The sequence below is a fragment of the Felis catus genome, chromosome C1 (assembly GCF_018350175.1).
Source record: "Felis catus isolate Fca126 chromosome C1, F.catus_Fca126_mat1.0, whole genome shotgun sequence".
NCBI classification, from domain to species: domain Eukaryota; kingdom Metazoa; phylum Chordata; class Mammalia; order Carnivora; family Felidae; genus Felis; species Felis catus.
Window position 1 is genome coordinate 165,301,518 of NC_058375.1, and position 19,923 is coordinate 165,321,440.

Genomic DNA, 19,923 nt, shown 5'->3' on the forward strand with positions numbered 1-19,923 from the left:
TTTATAATCATGACAGATACTGCTCAACAGTTCTACACGGAGGTTGTAGCCACATGTGGGACTGCCCATTTCCCCACTCGTGTGTCCTTCATAGCTTGCATCACGGGCACATAGTACCCACACAACAAATACATACTAACTGTACAAGGTCCCCTATGTTAATTCTGGAATCACTTCAAACCAGCCCTTCCCTCTATCTTCACTGTGAAACTAAGGCTACAGAGGAGAATGAATATTACACAGTTGGTTGGCTAGCAAGCATCATTTCTTTAAACACCAGTCTACGTCTGGCCTTGCTCTAGCCAACTTAACCTTGGATGGTACCTTAGGAGCCAGCAGAGCATCTGCAGTAGCAAAAAAAAAGGAAAGGGTATGGCACAGACAGGTAAGACAGAGGCTGGGCAAGGTCTCAACAGCTGAAATACCAAAGCATGTTGGGCAAAGTCAGTGACTCCGCCTTTCTCAGACAAGGTAAACTACAAAGGGAAAAAGGAAAGCTGACAGTGATCTTGGAGACCATAGTCTAAACCCCAGGTTTATAAATGAGGTTCCTGAGGCCAAGAGATGCTAAATGAGTATCCGACCCGTCTCTCGTTTGATGAAGCAGCCCCGAAGAGGTCATATGGTCAAACCTAACACAAATTAGATTTTAAAGTAGACTTTCTATTGCAATTTCTCTTAAGACTCAAAAAGTATTAGGAATTAGTTTGAAAACAGACCTTTACAAACTGTTGTATGGCATTGAACCCTGTGGCCAAACTAATGGCCTATAAAACCCTGCTACATGACGAATGTCTAATGTGCATTTTTCTGTACAAAATTTTCCTTCCCTCACAGCCGAGCTCTAAATACCATGTAGTTTCCTAAAGACTGTGTCCCTGATCACTATAACAGAACTAAGCCCCCTTCAGGCAGATCATCTCTGCTACAACAAAAGCAACTCAGAACCAGTGTGGACCCCCAAGAATCCCCAAATCACGGAGTCAAGGTCATGTACCCACCAAATGCACATTCCAAATTTGAAAGAATCATCCAAGTGTTCACCGAGAGCAAGCGTGACCCAAGAAATAGTCCTGCATTGCGGCGGCGAAGGCCCTGCAGACACCCGCCCACACATCTGTAGTGCTTTAAGATCACAAAACACTTTCACTTGCATTCTTATGTCATGTAATCCTCACACTAAGTGTGAAGATCAGTGAGATGAAGAAATGGAGGTTGAGAAAGGCTAAATGTTAAATCAAAGGTCGCCCACTTGTCACCTGCACTTTAGGCACAAGCAGCCTCCTCTAATCTGACGGACATACTCATAAATCAAATCGCCATTTAGTAAATCATAATGCCTTCCCTTCTTCTTCCACTCCTCAAAACAAATACAATTCGGGTTTGCTCAAAGGGTGTTCCTTTTAGTTTGTTGGCGGCTTCTTCCTTTAAATCTGTTTTGCTACACTTGTAAAGAAACAATACCATAAAGCAGGCCTAGACTTTTACCAAGTGACCGCAGACGACCTGCCTAAATGATAAACACGTGAAGTCAAGAGCTCTTCGTCTGTTTTTCCAGGACAAAAGCTGTGGGTCTGGTTTAAAATCTCTGGCTTTGGGAAAAGGATTTCTTTCTTTCTTTTTTTTTTAATAAAAAAAAATTTTTTTTAGTGTTTATTTTTGACAGAGAGAGAAAGAGAGAGAGAGAGCGAGCATGAGCAGGGGAGGGGCAGAGAGAGAAGGAGACACAGAATTCCAAGCAGGCTCCAGGCTCTGAGCTGCCAGCATAGAGCCCCGACATGGGGCTTGAGCTCACGTTCGTGAGATCATGACCTGAGCCAAAGTCGGACGCTCAACCGACTGAGCCACACAGGTGTCCCAAGAATTTCTTAAATTAAAACATGAAAGCCAGATGTATGGAGGCTCCCAAAGTAAATGTTCACACAAAGCGTGGGAATTATTTTTACCTTATTACTATTCCCCATGACTGTATCATTCATTATTCTGCCCAACAAAAATACATGTCAAACACGGAATTGACTCTCTTGTCCATCCACTGGTAGGCAAAGCAAAAAAATTATTTTTCCTTACCACTCAAAATAATTTTTTCTTAAAGGCCTTTTCTTCAGTCTGGCTCTGGGAGGAGTTTTCAGGTTTTTGCAGCCCTGATGCCCACCAGGTTCCAAGGCCAAGCAAACCGTGGACCCAAAGCAGAGGCCATCAAGAACATCAGGTTCCAGTCCCCACCTAATCATACCATTTTACCTTATCTTTTAGCCTCGGTTTCTTTCTCTGCCAAAGGACAGGGCTGGGTTAGGGAACTCCTGAGATCCCTTCCTCTAAATACCTCTGGTTCTATGATATCCAAAATGCAAGTCTCAAATCTAATTTTGAATTTTACTTATTTCTTTTTTTAAGCTTTTATTTTTTTAAGTAATCTCTACACCCAATGTGGGGCTCGAACTCACACCCCCAAGATCAAGAGTCACATGCTCAGTAGACTGAGCCAGCCAGGCGCCCCTAATTTTGAATTTTAAAACAAGCTAATTTTAGCTACCTGTAATAGATGCTCTAAAGTAGTACTGTCCAATAGAAATATAACACAAGCCACATGTGTCATTTAAAAAATTTTAGTAGCCTTACTAAAAAGACAAAAAAGAAACAAGTGAATTTAATTTTAGCAATATGTGTAATACAACATATCAAAAAATATTTTAACATTTAACCAAAAACTTAAAATTATTAATGAGATATCAGAAGTGATGAACACAATATACATTACAACACATCTCACGGATATGATCACATGAAATGTAGCTGCCTTCCAGAATAAAGAATTAACAAAAGATCTTAACAATGTTTCTGGTTTTACATTTACTTATTTTTCCTGTTTTAAAATGTAAGTCAAAATTAATTAAAATTAAAAATTCAGTTCCTCAGCTGCACTAGCTCCGTTGGTTAGTGACAGTGCAGTTGCAAGGTGGGGGGAATGGGGGGGGGGGCTCAGATTCTATTGAACCAAACTCTTCTGTTTTGCAAATTAGTTCTTCAGGATACAGTGAGAACATGAACCCTCCCAAACTTCACCAGGTAGTACTTACACTGTTAGCAATTATTTGTAAAAAGCTCCTACAGTGACCTGCAAGTGCCAGTGTGAGTCTGAATGGACTAAAGGGGCTCGTAATGACAGAACGGACCATTTGGATGTTACTCAGGGTGGTGTGGTCCAGACGCCACACAATTACAAATTATTGCAAAGATCATCTGAAGAATGGGGAGAAATAAGGGGCTTAGGTGACAGGAAAGCACTGTCTATTCCAACTAGGGATATGAATGAAGCTGAGTTTGGAAATTCTATTTCAGCTGCTTTCAGATGCATATGTTTGAAAACACACAGTACCCACTGTTGTTGCCAACCTCCAGGTGGCAACTTGGGCCTCTTATAGAAAATTATAATTAGTGTCTATATTGTATCTCATGCTCTTAAGATCAGTACAGAAATCTTTTCTTTTCCTTAATGTCAATCTTTTCAATTAACTTGCTAAATAAATATGTAAGGACACTGGTTAGCGGGTGAGCCTTCACATTAAGACTTGAGAATGAAAGATCATAGTACGGTACTCTAAATCCAGATTAAGAGTGGTATGACATAATGTAAGTAATAATGTTAATAATAACGGCTACCATTTGTAGTTCACTTTCTCTGACTCAACATGACAGCAAGCACTTGTATCTAGCATCTCCTTTACTCACACCAATCTGCAAGGCAGGGAGTGTTATCACCATCGCCCTTTTGGAGCAAAGAAACTGAACCACAAAGAGGTTCAGTAATTTTGCCTGAAGACCCACATCTACTAACTGGGAACAGTGAGCTCCAACCCAGGTGTAGGTCACAGAGTCACTCGAATAACCTAGGCCTCTTCAGAGAGAGACCGCCCAATGTGGCACCAGTTAGGGCTCTGCTGCTAACCAGCTGCACAGGGGAGCGTGGACCTCGCCACCCAACCTCACTGTGCCATTCCTACCAGGACTAACCAAGACACTAAGCCTAGCCTCACAGACCTTTTTTTTCATATGAAAAAAAGAAAGTACATAATGCCCCTTAAAAATATAAAGGACAACCAGGGGTGAAGTATTAAAACCATTAATAAATTCAACTGCCATTGCCAATGTCAAATGAACACGAGAAGAATCTAAATTTTAAGCTTCTGGGTCTAACCACTATATAAGAAATGGAAGGTGAGGTCATAATTTATGCACGCATCAGACATCATGGCAATACCAAAGGGTAGTGAATGGAAGTTTTCAGCTAGGTTACCTCCCCTCAAGGGTTTTATAGAAGGTCTTCTTTCCCTTCACCACTCTACCCTTTACTTTTTATCCTTTTTAAAGTTCATTTGTTTATCTTTGAGAGAAAAAGACAGCGTGAGCCAGGGAGGGCGGGGAGAGGGGGAGAGGGAGAGAGGGAGAGAGGGAGAGAGGGAGGGGGGGGGGAGAGAGAGAGAGAGAGAGAGAGAGAGAGAGAGATTGAGGGAGAGAGAATCCCAAGCAGGCTCCATACCCAGCAGCACAGTGCCATGCTCGAACTCACGAAACCATGAGATTATGACCTGAGCCAAAACCAAGAGTCAGACGCTTGGTCCACTGAGCCACCCAGGCTCCCCAACCGCCCCCCCCTCCTTTTTTTAAGGTGTGAGTTACTCAGGGGTAGCATTACAAAAGGACCATTTCAGACTTTGAAGACTAAATGATGTAGGGCAGGGCTGGGAAGAGGACAAGGCTGCAGGGGTCAGCTCGGCTCATGTTTGGATTTATACTTCCACTAACGCGCTTCCATTCCCCAAACTCTGCTGCTTTTCTAGGCCCGGAACCCCAGAGTAAGAAATTCTGCCCCAAGTGAAGGAGTGTGTCTGGGACGAAGCTCAAAGAGATGGCAGCTTATCAATCCACACTAGTACAGGGAATCCAGCAGACAGGCTGGAGGGTCCCACAGGGGAGACTGGGCCAGCAGGTAGCCCTCTGCTGCCACAGGGCACATGTAAGGTCTTGCCACGGATTGGTTTTCTGTCTCTAGAAACTTCAGTCCCCACGTGAAAGACACACATAGGGAAGACCACAGGAGAATAAGTTTACGGCAAAGAGCAAAAAGAGTATGAGTGTTTATGCCACTACACAGAATTCAAGAAAGGAATTTTTCAAGTGTGCGTAAGAAATCTCAGCTCCCCACACATCAAACATCCCTGACAGAGAAGAAATAGAGTTATTAAGAAAAATTTTTTTACATTTATTTATTTTTGAGAGACAGAGAGAGACAGAGCGAGACAGAGCGTGAGCAGGGGAGGGGCAGAGAGAGGGAGACACAGAATCGGAAGCAGGCTCCAGGCTCTGTCAGCACAGAGCCCGATGCGAGGCTCGAACCTATGAACTGTGAGATCACGACCTGAGCTGAAGTCGGACGCTTAACCAACCGAGCCACCCGCGCCAAAGAAATAGAGTCATGGTAACAACACCACAGCCACCATTTGCTGAATGTGTGCTGTGCGCTAGACCTTATGCCCAGCTCTTTTGTTACTCAGTTCTAAGAGCACCGTGGCAGGTGTCATACACATTCCAATGTTGAGGGAACTGAAGCACATGCCACTGTAACGTCCATCGACTCAAACTCTCTGGGCCTCAGCCCTTGGCCTGCAACACTGGGATAATGCCTGCCTCACAGGGTGAATAAGGAGCGCAAACAACAAATTCAGTGTGTTGAAGCATTAGCACCCTGGCCAGCACTGAGAAGAGCCCGAGAGACTGTGGCTGCTATCACCAATATGGTTAGATGCCTACCTCTGTTAGCTTGGGGCTTATGAAAAAGAGAAGATACTGTCTGTTCTTTCTTTTCTTCGGTGAATACTGCTAATCACTGGAGTTGGAAGCCAAGGATAAGACTGTTACAGTTGAAAATGGGCAGTAAGAGTAAATCGATCTTAGAGAAGGGCACAAAGAGACAAACTCCCTGTATGCCACCTTGGAGAAAAAACAATCCATCCCTCAAGCAAAGCAGCAATTTCTGGGTTGTTTCCCTCCCCTTTCATCAGGGGAATGAACACACCGGTGGATGAGTTCCTGTTAAAATGTAGAAATAGCTTGAGCACAAATGGTATCATGATGGGGCCAACAGAAAGAGGAAATCTACTCCTCTCCTATGAAAAGGGGCTTAAAAAATTCTTCTTAAATGGCTAACAAAGGTAGTTACAGATTAGAGTTACAAGACAGATCCTCAGTACATGTGCTGATGCCAAACAACACCCACACCTCTCCACTCCCCCCCCCCCCCCCACATCCCTGTCTCCAACCTCTCCATTTTCTGATGCATGGGCCATAATAACTTCCTGTCCACATTCAGCTCATGTGTCTTGCCCTTTCCAAAGCCTTCTGTGTTTCAAGATACTTACAGAAAAGTTGAAATGCCACACATGGGCAGTGAAGGGGTCTCTACAACCAGCCCCAAATTAACCTTCTCATCCCTAGTGACCCAATCGGTTGCCATAAGTCTGGCTTGTGCCTGCACCCTTCCTCAGGGTTCCAAATGAAGTCTGAGCCAAAGAAATCCTTTGGACTTAAAAAACAAAAACAAAAATAAAAACCTGTGAGTTAAAATGCTACCTCCTCCAGGATGTCCTCCGAGCACCCCAGTTGGAAGTGACACTTTCTCTTCTGCACTGTCATGGAGCTGTCACGTGTCACAGATGAGCCTGTGTAAATACCGAGCACCTGGAGGGCAGTAAGACTCACCCTCAGTTTAGGGAGCAACTACTATTATGTAAAGTCTAGGCATGATGCCAGACACCAGAGTTATAAAAAAGAAATAAAATACAGTCTCTGCCCTAGAGGAAGACCTTAAGCAGAGAAAACAGAGATATAAAGTAAATTATGCTCAATGATATGAAACATGCCCTATAATCCAGGTGTACAAAGAGCAAAGCGTTTGATTAGGAGGAGGGAAAACTTGAAAAGCAAATGTCTTTCAAGGAAGACAACACATTTGCCACATTATCTTGGAAGATTAAAACAACTTCATGCCCTGAAAGTTCCTAGGGTATGTAAATTCCTAATAAATTTTTGTGGAATGAGTAGGTGCACATTTAGGCTCAGAATTCAGTATTTTCACTGTGTACATAAGGTGCCTGGGTTCAAAGAATTCTAATTACTTACATAACAAAGGTACCGCGTTTCCTATCACTTATGACCCAACTACCAATCGTAGAAAAATTATTTAAAATTCTCGAAGTTATTTCATAGTAATAATACTTCAAATTATTCTTTGGGTGCTCTACTAAAAATAAAGTATTATACCTTAAATCTATAAACACATATTCCTTCAAGTTAACAATAAAATTGATTTTTTGAGAGAATCAAATATCCTGGGGGCACCTGGGTGACACAGGTGGTTAAGCGGCCGACTTTGGCTCAGGTCATGATCTCGAGGTTCCTGAGATTGAGCCCTGCATCGGGCCCTGTGCTGACAGCTCAGAGCCTGGAGCTTGCTTCGGATTCTGTGTCTCCCTGTCTCTCTGCCCCTCCCCCACTAACGCTCTGTCTCTTTCTCTCAAAAATAAACATTAAAAAAAAAACCAAAAAACACCTTGCAACCTGAACACGCCAGTCAACATAAATGCTAAGTATATTTCCTTAGAGGCCCCTAGTTATGTCCCTCAGACTGACGGTGGAACATGGTAACCTCACTTTGCCCCCATATTCTAGACTTTTTTTTTTTCCAAAGCATCAATCTATTACCATAATTAACCTCTTCAGCTATTCTATACTCAGGACTCAGCCTTCTTCACGAAGTACCCAGTAGAGAAGGCAGTAAAGATCCAGAGAGGTATGGTACATGGCTTTTAACTTCATCTTGAAATTTTAAAATAATGTTTAGCTTATCTTTTGAGGAAAGCTTCCTTGTAGCTGTAGGCCTGAGAAACGGTGAATATCAGCAATGACGATATTACCATATCAAATGACAATGACCTCTGTGTTAAGTGAACTGGACTAGACACTCTACCTGAGTAAATGAAATGTTCTCGGTCCCTCTGGTTTCTAGAGCTTTCGTGGCTCTCTCTGTTACTCCCTTCAGGTTTAGGATAAAAGGTGTGAACAGGCTGCCATCTGAGGAGATGGGGCCTTCCTACAAAGAACCAGGAAGTACACGTGGAGTCCCGTTATTCCACCAGTTTCAGTTACCTGTAGTCAACCGAGGTCCAGAAGCAGACAATCCTCCTGATGTATTGTCAGAAGGTCAACAGCAGCCTAATTTACGTCGCAAGGCCTATGTCGCTCACTTCATCTCAACACATAGGCATTTTATCACCTCACATCATCACAAGAAGAGTAGTATTTTGGAAGACCACATTTATAACTTTTATTACATTACATTGTTATAATTGGTCTATTTTATCATGTTGTTGTTCATCTCTTACTGTGCCTAATTTAGAAATTAAACTTTGTCATGGGTATGCAGGTATAGGAAAAAACATCGTGTATACAGGGTTTAGTACTATCTGCGGTTTCAGGCAACCATTGGGCGTCTTGGATCATGAGGGACTCCTGTAATGCCCTGAGCTTTCCTGGGAACAGTAATATCCTGGCTTCAACAGTCTCTAGAAGACCGTGCAGGACAGCGGTTCCACTGGGGCTGGTACCACCACTGAGCAGCAACCGAAACTGGATAGAAATGGGGGGTGGGGGGGGTTTCCTAGCTGTCACAATAGTGCTGAATATCCTGTAATGTGGGACAGTCCTCCACTCCAAAGAGAGAAGTCCAGCCCATGTGTCAGCAGCACTCCCTTTGGAAAACACTGAGTAAAGCTCCTTGAGGTAAGGACACTGCCTTAATTAATCTTTGTAAAGGAGTACCTCATTCCTTAGTTTCTAACAAAATACCCACAGTTACTAGACAAGAAAAGAAACGGAAGGAACAAGGAAAACAGACAGGAGAGCAGGGATTACGGACATGCTAAATCCCCGTTCTGCCATCGTGAGTGACATGGCCCCAGACAACTTATTTTACCTCTTTGAGTAGGTTTCCTCACCTGTAAAATGGAGGTAATAGCCTTTATCACCACAGATTTATTGTCAAGATCAAGTAAGAGAACATGTCCAAGACCTACTACAGTATTACCAGGTGTTCAGTGAATGTCAGCTTTTTCCCTTTCCTTCCCTATGAAATAGCTGGTTGTCTGTATTCAGATGCCTTGTAACATCAAAAGGCTGATTCTTCCATGACGTTGGAAGGAAGCTGGTTAAACGTGACTGCAAGGGAAGACTAATTGTCCCCTCCGTCTCTTCATCATGACCACCTCCACCAGCACAGCCACAACTGCTAAAGCTTTACAGTACCATTATCAACTGGACTCTGAGCCATGTACTCCAGGAGCCCCAGACTTCCAAGAGTCCCACAGGCACAGAGGAAAGGAAGATGGATGAGTTATCTAGGGGTGTCATTCTTACTCCCATCTCTCTGGGGGAGAAAAGGCTTTATTTCTCAGGATCATTGAGAAAAGACGTGAGGTTCCCCAGCTCTTAAGATATTTTCCCTCCTTTCTGAACCTCCCCAGAAGTTTAAGAGCCAGAGGCCCAAGTCCTTCAGCAACATCAAAAACATGGCTACACAGAATCAATCCTGCCCTGGCATCCCAGGGGCACCTCACAGGGAAAGGGAGGCACTTGGCCTACCAACAATGGGAATACTCACCCAAACTGGGAACTCGTCGAATGGAGACTCCATCTGTACTCTATAGGGATTTCTAAGATGACATTATTGAATTACCCAGTGGTCACATATTTGCACTCCATCAACTAGAAGGGGCACAGGAGAGGGGCTGGAGGGTGGGAGGGAGAACCCCTCTCAGTGCTGCCAGCTCCTGATGCGGTGCCAGCTTCTGAGTGGCTTCCTGAGGCTGCTAATCTTTGGGTTGTCTGTCCAATCAGTTATACATTAATTTCCTGCATTAAATTCCCTGTCTGAAACATCTCGTGTGGTTTCTGGCTTCCTAAACTGAACTCTGGGCTGTTTTTTAACCTCTCCAAAGAGTCTTCTCAGGAAAAGACAAAGCCTACATTAACAGGGTTGTTGAAAGAACTAAAGACAACGAGTGTCAACACCACAAGTAAATACTCAAAATTGCTTTCTCTTTCCTCACATGGAGAACGTAAGTGCCGGCTGCACGCTGAAGAGCAAATCCAAGTATTAAACACTTAGGAGATCTTCAGGTACAAATTCTAAGTCCATCTGATGCTTTCCTCAGGAAAAGTCCAAAAAGTCTGTATTCCTCCTGGGTCCATGAAAAGAAGTCCCTTAAGCTAGTTTTCTTTTTCCTCCCAATCTCTCTCCCTTTCATGCTAGCACCTTTTTTTCCAAGTCAAATAGAACCCAGAATTTGCCCTCTTGAAGTCACCATCCTTACTCTCAATCCAATGCCCCAAGGTTCTCCCAAACATGCAGCTTTAAGTAAAGAAGTTTCCAGCAGAGGGTGAGCCTCTGTCTTTGGAGAAGAAAGAGCCTGAACTCACAGAATGGTTCTCATTCCTGGTCCTGGTCTCAGCAGAAGACCATACAGGGCAGGGACCGCAGTTAGCATAAAGTGAACCAGCCCTGGTCCTGTCCTTGGGGTTGGTTCCTCAAAGCATATTTTACTTCTGTTTCACTGAGAATTACCAAGAACAAAAACAACTTCTTCAAAATTGGCAATTTCCCCTATGGCAATTAAAAAAAATATTTTTAATTTTTGGTGGTTTTTATTACCAGGATTTTAACATTAAAACATTTTTGATTTATTTTTTTGCTACGTCAAAAAAAAATTCAGGGCTCTTCCAGTCTCTAGACACAGCAATAAGACTCCCTAGATCCAATACAAAAAAAAACAAAGCAACAGAAAGGACAGGTTCCGTAGTCAGCCCTCAAGCACCTGAAAAAGTAGAGTAATTCTACCATGTGTCACCCTTCTGTTTCAGTTCTGTTCACAGAAAGCAACAGAACAGGATAATCACTTTCCCCGGTATTCTAATCCCTTAGACTGAGAACAGGTTGAGTTCTACATCCATGTGCATTATACTTTTGTGCTGAAGCAGAGCGGACAAAAGGCTGTCAAGTCTGGAGTACAGCAAAGTTCCATACTCTTTATCAGCAGGCCACCCACACAGGCAGTCAGTATTGTCCCTGATCTTACACAGACATGGGGTGGGGGGAGGGACGGGCACTAACCCACCCTGGATGATGGCTACATGCCAGCAAAGAAGGAAAACAGCCTTTACCGGGGCAAGTCATTCACTGAAATACAAGTATGCATTGCATACAGCCTAAATGTTAACACTGAAATCCCACTGTTTGAAGGTACTTTAAACACACATTACACCTATCCTCAGGACAAAACTCTTAGGAACAAATGAAAGAATAAGATATTGCTTTTTAAATCTTAAAGCAAAAAGGAAGAATTGGTTAAAAGAATTTCGAACTACTGACGGCTACAGAAAGGCTGGAGGTGGGCTGCCAAAGTTTTACCTGGCCACAGTAGAGAGAGGCTGTGGCTGGAACCGGGTGTTTGCTCCCTTCTGGGCCCAATCCCAGTATGGGACCATACTTTCAGGTCTCTTGAGTAGTACTGCAGTGCTGTAGCTCTCACGCTCGCGCTCGCTCTCTCTCTCTCTCTCTCTCTCTCTCTCTCTCTCTCTCTCTCACACACACACACACACACACACACACACACACACACTCACTCGTAAAAGATTCAGAAGTTAGCCCCAGTTTCCAAAGATGTAAACCAGAAAGCCATTTGGGTAAGTACAAATGGCAGCTACCGCAGTCAGAATATAAAGTATACTTCACTAGGCAGATTACAGGGAGCCAAAACATTGAATTGCTAAAAGTTGCCTTGCAGATGTAAGGTTTTTGTTCTCTTCAAATGGAGAGGATAACAAGGCTGAAAAACTCAGAGCACGGAATTTCCTAGAGGAAGGCAAAGTGTGTCCTAGCCTCCAGGCTCTCCAACACTTAGCCCAAGCATTCTGTCCCCACTGCCTTTCCTAGGCTCACCCTAAATGATTGAGACTGCACGTTCTCACAGGTCACATTCCTGACCAAACACAGAGGAATTCTGACCCCCTTGGGGAAAACCTCTTGATAACAAAATTATCACCCAAATCCCCATGAGGGATTAAAGAGCTCAAGTTATATTTACTGAATTTCCAACATTCGCCAGGCACCTTAAAACAGATCTCAGATTTGGGTGTTAACCTTAGGTTGTGAAGGTCAGTGATCAAATACAAAGACACTTCTTTTCATGATTTTCGACAAATATCCTAACCAGATTTTCTAAATCACTATAAATACCTTCAGTGGGTACCAAGCACTGAGCTAGGTGCTCTAAGGCACTGGTTCATAAACCTGACTGCACACTGGAAAATCTCTTTTCAGAAGCTTAAAAAAAAAATACTGATGTTTGGGTCCCACCACCACAGATTTTGTTTTAATGAGGGATATGACCTGGATGTCAGCATGTTAAAATACTGATGGTTGATTCAACTAGAAAACAAAGTTTAAGAACCACTGCTGTAGGGAACAAAAAGAAATACATAAAGCAGAAACAACCCAAATGTCCATCAACTGATGAGAACAGAAATTAAATGTGCTGTATCCATACAGTGGAACAGCACCCGGCAATAAAAAGGAATGAAGTCCTGATACATGCTACTCCGTGGTCAAACCTTATAAACAAGGTATCAAATGAAAGAAGCCAATCACACAAAACCACGTAAGGCATGATTTCATTTACATGAAATATCCAGAACAGACAACTCCACAGAGATAAAAAATGGATGAGTGGTTACCAGAGACTAAAGGAGTTGAAGGGAAATGGGGAGTTACTGCTAATAATTATGGGGTTTCTTTTTGGGGTACTGAAAATGTTCTAAAATCGGTTGTGGTGATGGCTGCACGACTCTGAATACACTAAATCACTGAACTGTCTATTTTAAATGGGTACACCATACGGTATGTGAATTCTATCTCATATAGCTGTTTCAAAAAAAGCACAGGGGCACCTGGGTGGCTCAGCTGGTTAAGCGTCTGACTTGGTTTCAGCTCAGGTCATGACCTCGAGGTTCGGGAGTCCTGAGTCGAGGTCTGCACTGACAGTGTGGAGCCTGCTTGGGATTCTCTCTCCCCCCTCTCTCTGCCCCTCCCCTGCTCAGGCTCTCGCTCTCTCCTCTCAAGAGTAATTTTTTTTTTTTTTTAAAAGGAGAGAAATACAAATTCTATGCCCAGCTTTCAAGAAATTCACAATCTAGCTGTAGAGGGGGGAAAAATACACAGTCAAGACAAATATCAGAGATTTTAAAAGGCGATGCAACAGAATTGCCTAATGCAGAAAATAAAAACTCTGAAGTTCAAAAGAAAGCTTCAAAGTCAAAATGACCTGATTTTTTTTTCTTTTCTTACACAATCATTCTCTTATTTTAAAAAAAAGCAACGGAGGGCTCAGATCTGGCCAGTATGCTATTACCACAGGCACCAAAGTCTCCACTTCGGAGTTTATGAGAAAGGAGTGACTACCTGGCATTGCCAAGGATTTTTTTTAATCTTCCAGAACACAGGCTGTCGATGGGATTCTAATGACTCTCAAGAGCCAATTATCAACAGGGCCATTGATAGATGGACTTGGTGTTCTAAACCCTTCTTATGCCCTGGATTTGTCTTCACTATCAGAGTTTGGGTCAAATAAACTTACATGCTTACACACACAGAAAGACTCTCATATAGGAGGCTTTATGACACACAGGTATTATAGGCCATGTGCCATAAAGATGATCGGTTAAAAGTGCCTCCTACCCTCAGAGTTCCTAACTTTTTTTTTTAAGTAATCTCTACACCCAACCTGGGGTTCAAACTCATGACCCTGAGATCAAGAGTCACATGCTCTACCAATTGAGCCAGCCCAGGTTCTTAACACTGTTAATACCAGTAACTGAAAAGTGATTATCGTGGCAGGGGCTGACACAAAGAAAACCAACAACTTTAGGCAGAACGGAATTTTGTTTAGCAGTCTTGGTGTTTTCTTGGAGGGAGGGTGTCTGTGTGTGGGGGAAGGTTAGTGTAAGAATACCATTTTTTTTTCCTAATACTGTTTTGGAATGTAAATATTATAAAATTTTTGCTTTCATTTCCAGAAAACATGCCATATCAACTGCGCAACTGAAAAAGCCTTGGCCTGTATCTTAGACCCCTTTCAATAAATGTCTCTTGGACCATATTTAAAAGCAGGTGGCAATGAAATTTTAGTAACTCCTAAAAATCATATTATCAAAATATAAACTCTATTATTCATGTTAACAGTAAATTTAAAACAAACATACAGCCAAAGGTAAAGGAGGTACGTTAAATAAAGCATTAGTAAATCTGTCCTCCCATACCCTGGTATGCAACAGATTTCACCAAACTTTCAGAAATGGCTGGACCAGGCATTTATTTTCTTATTATCTTTTAATGTTTATTTATTTTTGAGAGAGAGAGAGAGAGAGAGAGAGAGAGAGAGAGAGAGAGAGAGAGACAGGTGACAGAGAGAGAATGAGCAGGGGAGAGCAGAGAGAGGGAGACAGAATCCAAAGCAGGCTCCAGGCTCTGAGCTATCAGCACAGAGCCCGATGCGGGGCTCAAATCCACAAACTGAGATCATGACCCGAGCCGAAGTCAGATGCTAAACCGACTGAGCCACCCAGGCACCCCTGGACCAGGCATTTAAATACCCTGGGTTTACTCACACTAACTTTCAGGCAAATCACCCACCGGGTCCTAAAAATCCTGCACCATCTTTAATTCACACAAATAAGACGATAATTCTGAAAACAACTTGTTTAACAATAAAGACTAAGAAATAATATATTTGATTTTGAAATATTCAAAACCCTAAATAAGCTTCACTGAGATAACTTGAGCCCTTATGCTTGCTTCAATTCAGAAATGCCCTGAACAAGAGACTGGTGTTTAATTTGAGCCAACAGGGGCGCCTGGGTGGCGCAGTCGGTTAAGCGTCTGACTTCAGCCAGGTCACGATCTCGCAGTCCGTGAGTTCGAGCCCCGCGTTGGGCTCTGGGCTGATGGCTCAGAGCCTGGAGCCTGTTTCCGATTCTGTGTCTCCCTCTCTCTCTGCCCCTCCCCCGTTCATGCTCTATCTCTCTCTGTCCCAAAAATAAATAAGCGTTGAAAAAAAAAAATTTAATTTGAGCCAACAAATTTCTCCTAGCCATTTTCCATTCAAATTCTCCCCATTCTACCCAGTGACTTTCAACCTGGCCTAACCCTGTCGATCCCACTTTTCACTATATATATACATACATATACATATATATATTATCAAACTTATTTTTGACTACTTCAAAGCAAAAAAAGTCAATGAACAGGAGAATGTACCAACTAACAAGGCAAATAAAGGTAAGCAAAGGGGGGGGGGGTCTAGCAGCTAACAGATTTAATTAAGAAAAAGGAAAAATGGTCCCTGAAAAATGTAATGCCCCAACCCTAACATAACCCTAACCTTAATCTTGAACACTGCTGAGATCCCATGAATTTTTAAAAGTATTATTATATTGAGAAGTGGCCCTGGGGTGCCTGCTGGCTCAGTCAGCAGAGTGTGTGACTCCTGATCTCAGGGTTGTGAGTTTGAGCCCCATGTGGAGATTACTAAGAAAGAAAGAAAAGAAAGAAAAGAAAGAAAGGAAGGAAGGAAGGAAGGAAGGAAGGAAGGAAGGAAGGAAGAAAGAAAGAAAGAAAGAAAGAAAGAAAGAAAGAAAGAAAGAAAGAAAGAAAGAAAGAAAGAAAGAAAGAAAGAAAGAAAGAAAGAAAAAGAAATGGTCCTGCCCCTCCAAATGAAACCCCTCTAGGTCTCAGTGTCTTCCTTAAAAAGCCCCCATGTGGTAATTAATCGCCAGGTTGTATTTACTTTCACTGAATTTAAGAGGGCCCGCCTCCTCCAATACATACAAAGTTAATGAATTTCTTGTTAAGTGGAAAAGGTGCAGAAGTTAATCTTTTTAATTCCTGCCTCTCTTTCTCCTAGTTCTTCTCAAATAATCCACTTTTTAAAATGTGAGCTATTCCTCCTGTTTAGCTAGTCCTGGTCTAGTCTGGAAGTGGTGATTTAAAGCCATTGGAGTCAGACTATCTAGGTTTGAATCCCATCTCCACCAGTCAATAGTTGGGGCATTTCAGGCGCCTGGCTGGCTCAGTAGGTGGAATGTGGGACTCTTGATCTCCAGGTAGTGAGTTTAAGCTCCATGTTGGGTGCAGAGATTACTTATGTAAATAAAGTAATTAATAAAAAATAGTTGGGGGCACCTTAAGCAGGACTCTTGGCCTCTTTGTGCCTCTATTCTCCTCCTGGAAACTGGAGATAATAGTATTTCCCATGGGGTTAGTGTGGAATTATGCAGGTGAAGCAATTATTGCAGCTCCTGGCACTCAAGGAAGTGCCCAATAACTCATCTATTATCATCTTAGTGCCAAATTCTTCCTGCACCCAAGAGTTTGCACTGAAAAGTTAACCCCAGATCAAAGAAAAATTCAAGAGAAAATATTTTTTATGCAAAACCCACTTTAAATTATGTTCAGCCAGTAGGTAGGAAATTCTCAACAACAACAACAACAACAACAACAACAACAACAACAAAATGTGCTTATAGTCCACAGAGGCTTCCTTTTCTCATGTAGCTCTGAAGAATATTCATCCTGAATGAAAATAAATATTAAGAAAAACTGTATTTGGTTTTCAACTGATCCTGGTAATCCTAAAGAAAGACAGGAGTTCTTTTTTATCCAGCATTGTTTATAAAAACCCAACAACAAAGATTCCAGAATGACCCATTATTTTTAAAGCAGAAAGACTGATATAAATTGTGTATTTATTCTCCTACATGCAGCTTCCATAATCTCTCAAGTCTAAAAAGTCGTATCTAAAAAGTCAAGTTGTTCTTTGCTTAACATTCATTCAGATGAGAGGCCTGTCTTATGTTCCTTTAAAAATAATCTTAATCAGTCTAGTCCAAGATCAACTCCATCCCTCATATATAAAAGTACTTTATCTGAGACACCATTGAAAGGGGTAATGGATGGTTCCTTCAGCTAACAGAAATACAGAATCTCAGGCTCTGCTTTCTACCGTTTATCAATTCCTCCTCTGCCCACAGGATGAAAAACTGAATCCTAGTACCACCTCATACCTGGAATTTATTTGACAAAGTTCAGAATCCATTCTTGACTTTTTGTTGAAATCTTTCCAGACTACCACTATTATTTAATATGATTAACAGTTACACACATGAACTTGATTTCAAATTTTACTCCATTTCCTTTTTTCATAGTCTTCAAATATGAAAACTGTGTCTGATTACAAAGGAGGAAAAGTAGTTACCTTATCAAATATAACTGAAAATTCACATTTAAAAGAGAAAGCAATACACATGCTTAATGAACTTTTGTATATATAGAATGTTAAATTACACAGAAAAACAAATTAAAAATAATAGAGAACTCTAGAACACAGTTTAGAAAAACAAAAGTCCATTAGCCTTTTATATCCTTTGGTTATATAGATTACTGTATAAATAGCTAGATGGTTATATGAATTCTGTTGAATAGCAGTTAAATCGGAAAGTACAATATACTTCATAGTAGCGGGAACTGAGGGAATACAATCCTAATCATTAAGGGCGGGGGGGGGGGGAGGTTAAGACAAACAGCTTTAAATAACAAAAAAGCACAATATATTGTCAATAACTTAAAATCTTAAATCTTCAAGATTAATGTAAAACTTCACATTTAACAGTATAAACATATGCTCTTACTTATACCTATTACGCTACACATTTCCTTGAACCAAGTATTAAGTATTTTTCCTAAAAACCCAATTACCAAAAATATTTGGAAATATAAATATCTACTTCTTTGAAAGTCCCTACAAAGTATGAACAGTAACTTGTTTTCACTTTTATAACAATTTACAAAACTCGCTAGCAAAATACTATGAAACCCAAGTGTCCCACCTTCTGCCCTAGCAAAAGAAACATGCTAAGAAATCGAAGCAAATTCTCAACTAGAAAAAAACGAAAGCATCCAAGGAAGAAATAATATATGACAGCAAAAAATTTACTAACAGCCTAAAATCAATAGAAATTCTAATCCACTCTCGAAACTCTTACCCTTGACAGCACAGCACAGAATATCCTGCCTTACACATTTTGGAACTGCAATTCTGAAACGTTAAATCCAAAGACAAAGCCGCCCTGGGGAAAATAACAATTGCGCAACAGATCAACAGCTCCAACTTGTCCCTTGGCCCCGGCGCGGCAAGGTTTGCACGCTATAAAGCAGGAAAGGGCCAACCGAGGGCCGCCGTGACAGCCAACGGGCCACTGTCTTGGAGGCCGAGTCCACGCACCCGGCGTGCGCCACTGGGAGGCACCACGCGGGTATCGGGAAGCCGCGTCCGACTTCAGTTCGCTGCCCCGCCCGCATTTACCCGCCGGTTGCCAGAGGCCGACCCCGGATCTCCGAGGCCGAACATTTCCCACCACGCGAGGGAGCGCCTGGTCCCGCCGCCGCACGTCGGGGCATCGCAGAGCGCTGGGCACTTAGTGACCTCCTCCCTCCCCCCACCCTGGGGGCTGGGCTTTCTCGCCAAGCTGCCTACGAGCGATCTGATGGATGGATTGACTGATTACTTTGCCAAGGGGTGCCCTTAGACGGGCCAGCAGGGTGAGCGCGCAGAGCCACCGCCCGCGCCCGCGGAGAACGTGGATGGGGGCGGCGGTAGGGCAGGGGCTCCGGGTCCCAGTCCGGAGGAGACCTCAACTCCCCCGAGAGCGGCCCCGTGACTAGGCACATTTTTGCCGGCTCCGAGGCGGGGGAGCAGCGCAGCCCCGGAAGGGCCGGGCTGCGCCGGCTCAGACCGCCAGCGTCCGCCCCCTCCTGCCCTGCCACCTCTGGGGCTGCTCAAACTCCAGCTGGAGCTCCCGAGTCCCAGCTCCGGAAGCCGGGGACGCGGCTAGAGAGGCCCCTTCGCCCTACGCACACGGAAGTAGCTTCCAGACCTCCACATAGTTGCCCTCGGGGGTCGCACTCCCACTCCCCTCGCGTCCCATAGGATCCTCGCAGCCCTTTGGGTCCCCGCTCCTCCTCCCCGCCCGGGCCCCAGCGCAAGCGCAGCGGCTCTAGTGCGCGGCCACAGCAGTCCGGACTCAGGCCGTAGACGGGAGAAGCCGGCTGCGGTTGTCCCGCCCAGTCCGCAGCTCCCTGAGCCCCTGTCCCCGTCCTGGCACCACCGCTGGGCTCCAAGGGCCGGGGCAGCACCTGCTGGGACGGCAGTCCGGGCGGCGGCAGCTCCAAGTCCATCATGATGAGCTGGGGACCGTGGTGTGGCGCTCCCCGACGGCAGCCTTGTCCCAGGTGCCGAGGCGCGGCGCGGACTGGGCGGCACAGGCGACGGCTGCTCCTCCGGTCACCGCAGCACTCCCGCGACACGGCCCGAGTGGCCCGCTGGGCTGTTGCCCCGCTCCGCCTCCCGCCCCCCCAGAGGGCGGGGCAAGAGCCCGGGCCAGTCGTTCCCGGGCTGGCTGCGCAGGCAGAGCTTCCGAAAATCCCCCACCCCCGCCCCAGCTGACGCAAGAAGCTCGTGGGCCCGGGGCAGGGAAGGGCCGCGGGCGGGGGTCCCCGCGGACAGGCGAGCGGGGTGCCGGGAGGAGGGCTGCATTGGCTTCCTGGTCCCCGCGCTCAATCCCTCCCTCTCCCCGCAAATAAAACCTAAACTCTCGGCCCGCGAGATTGAGAGTTGTTTGCAGAAGGTCGTTTGGGTTCAGGCGCTTTGAAACAGTTTAAACAGTTGGAACAAACACTACTGGAGACCCCGCGGAGGCGCC

The 19,923-nt window shown here is 44.0% G+C and overlaps 1 protein-coding gene across 2 annotated transcripts in view; it reads right to left on the reverse strand.

The window, feature by feature from the left end:
- Positions 1-19,538, reverse strand: part of NFE2L2 (NFE2 like bZIP transcription factor 2) — a 35,526-nt gene extending 15,988 nt beyond the window's left edge. Inside the window, exon 1 of one of the 2 annotated variants that reach the window (XM_003990893.6) lies at positions 19,358-19,538. In XM_003990893.6, the coding sequence (XP_003990942.1) occupies positions 19,358-19,402 (45 nt within the window). In that variant the 5' untranslated portion in view covers positions 19,403-19,538. Of the gene's footprint in view, positions 1-18,207; positions 18,485-19,357 lie in introns of those variants that run through there. The other variant, XM_003990892.6, reaches the window with a different exon arrangement.
- Positions 19,539-19,923: the final 385 nt, after the last annotated feature.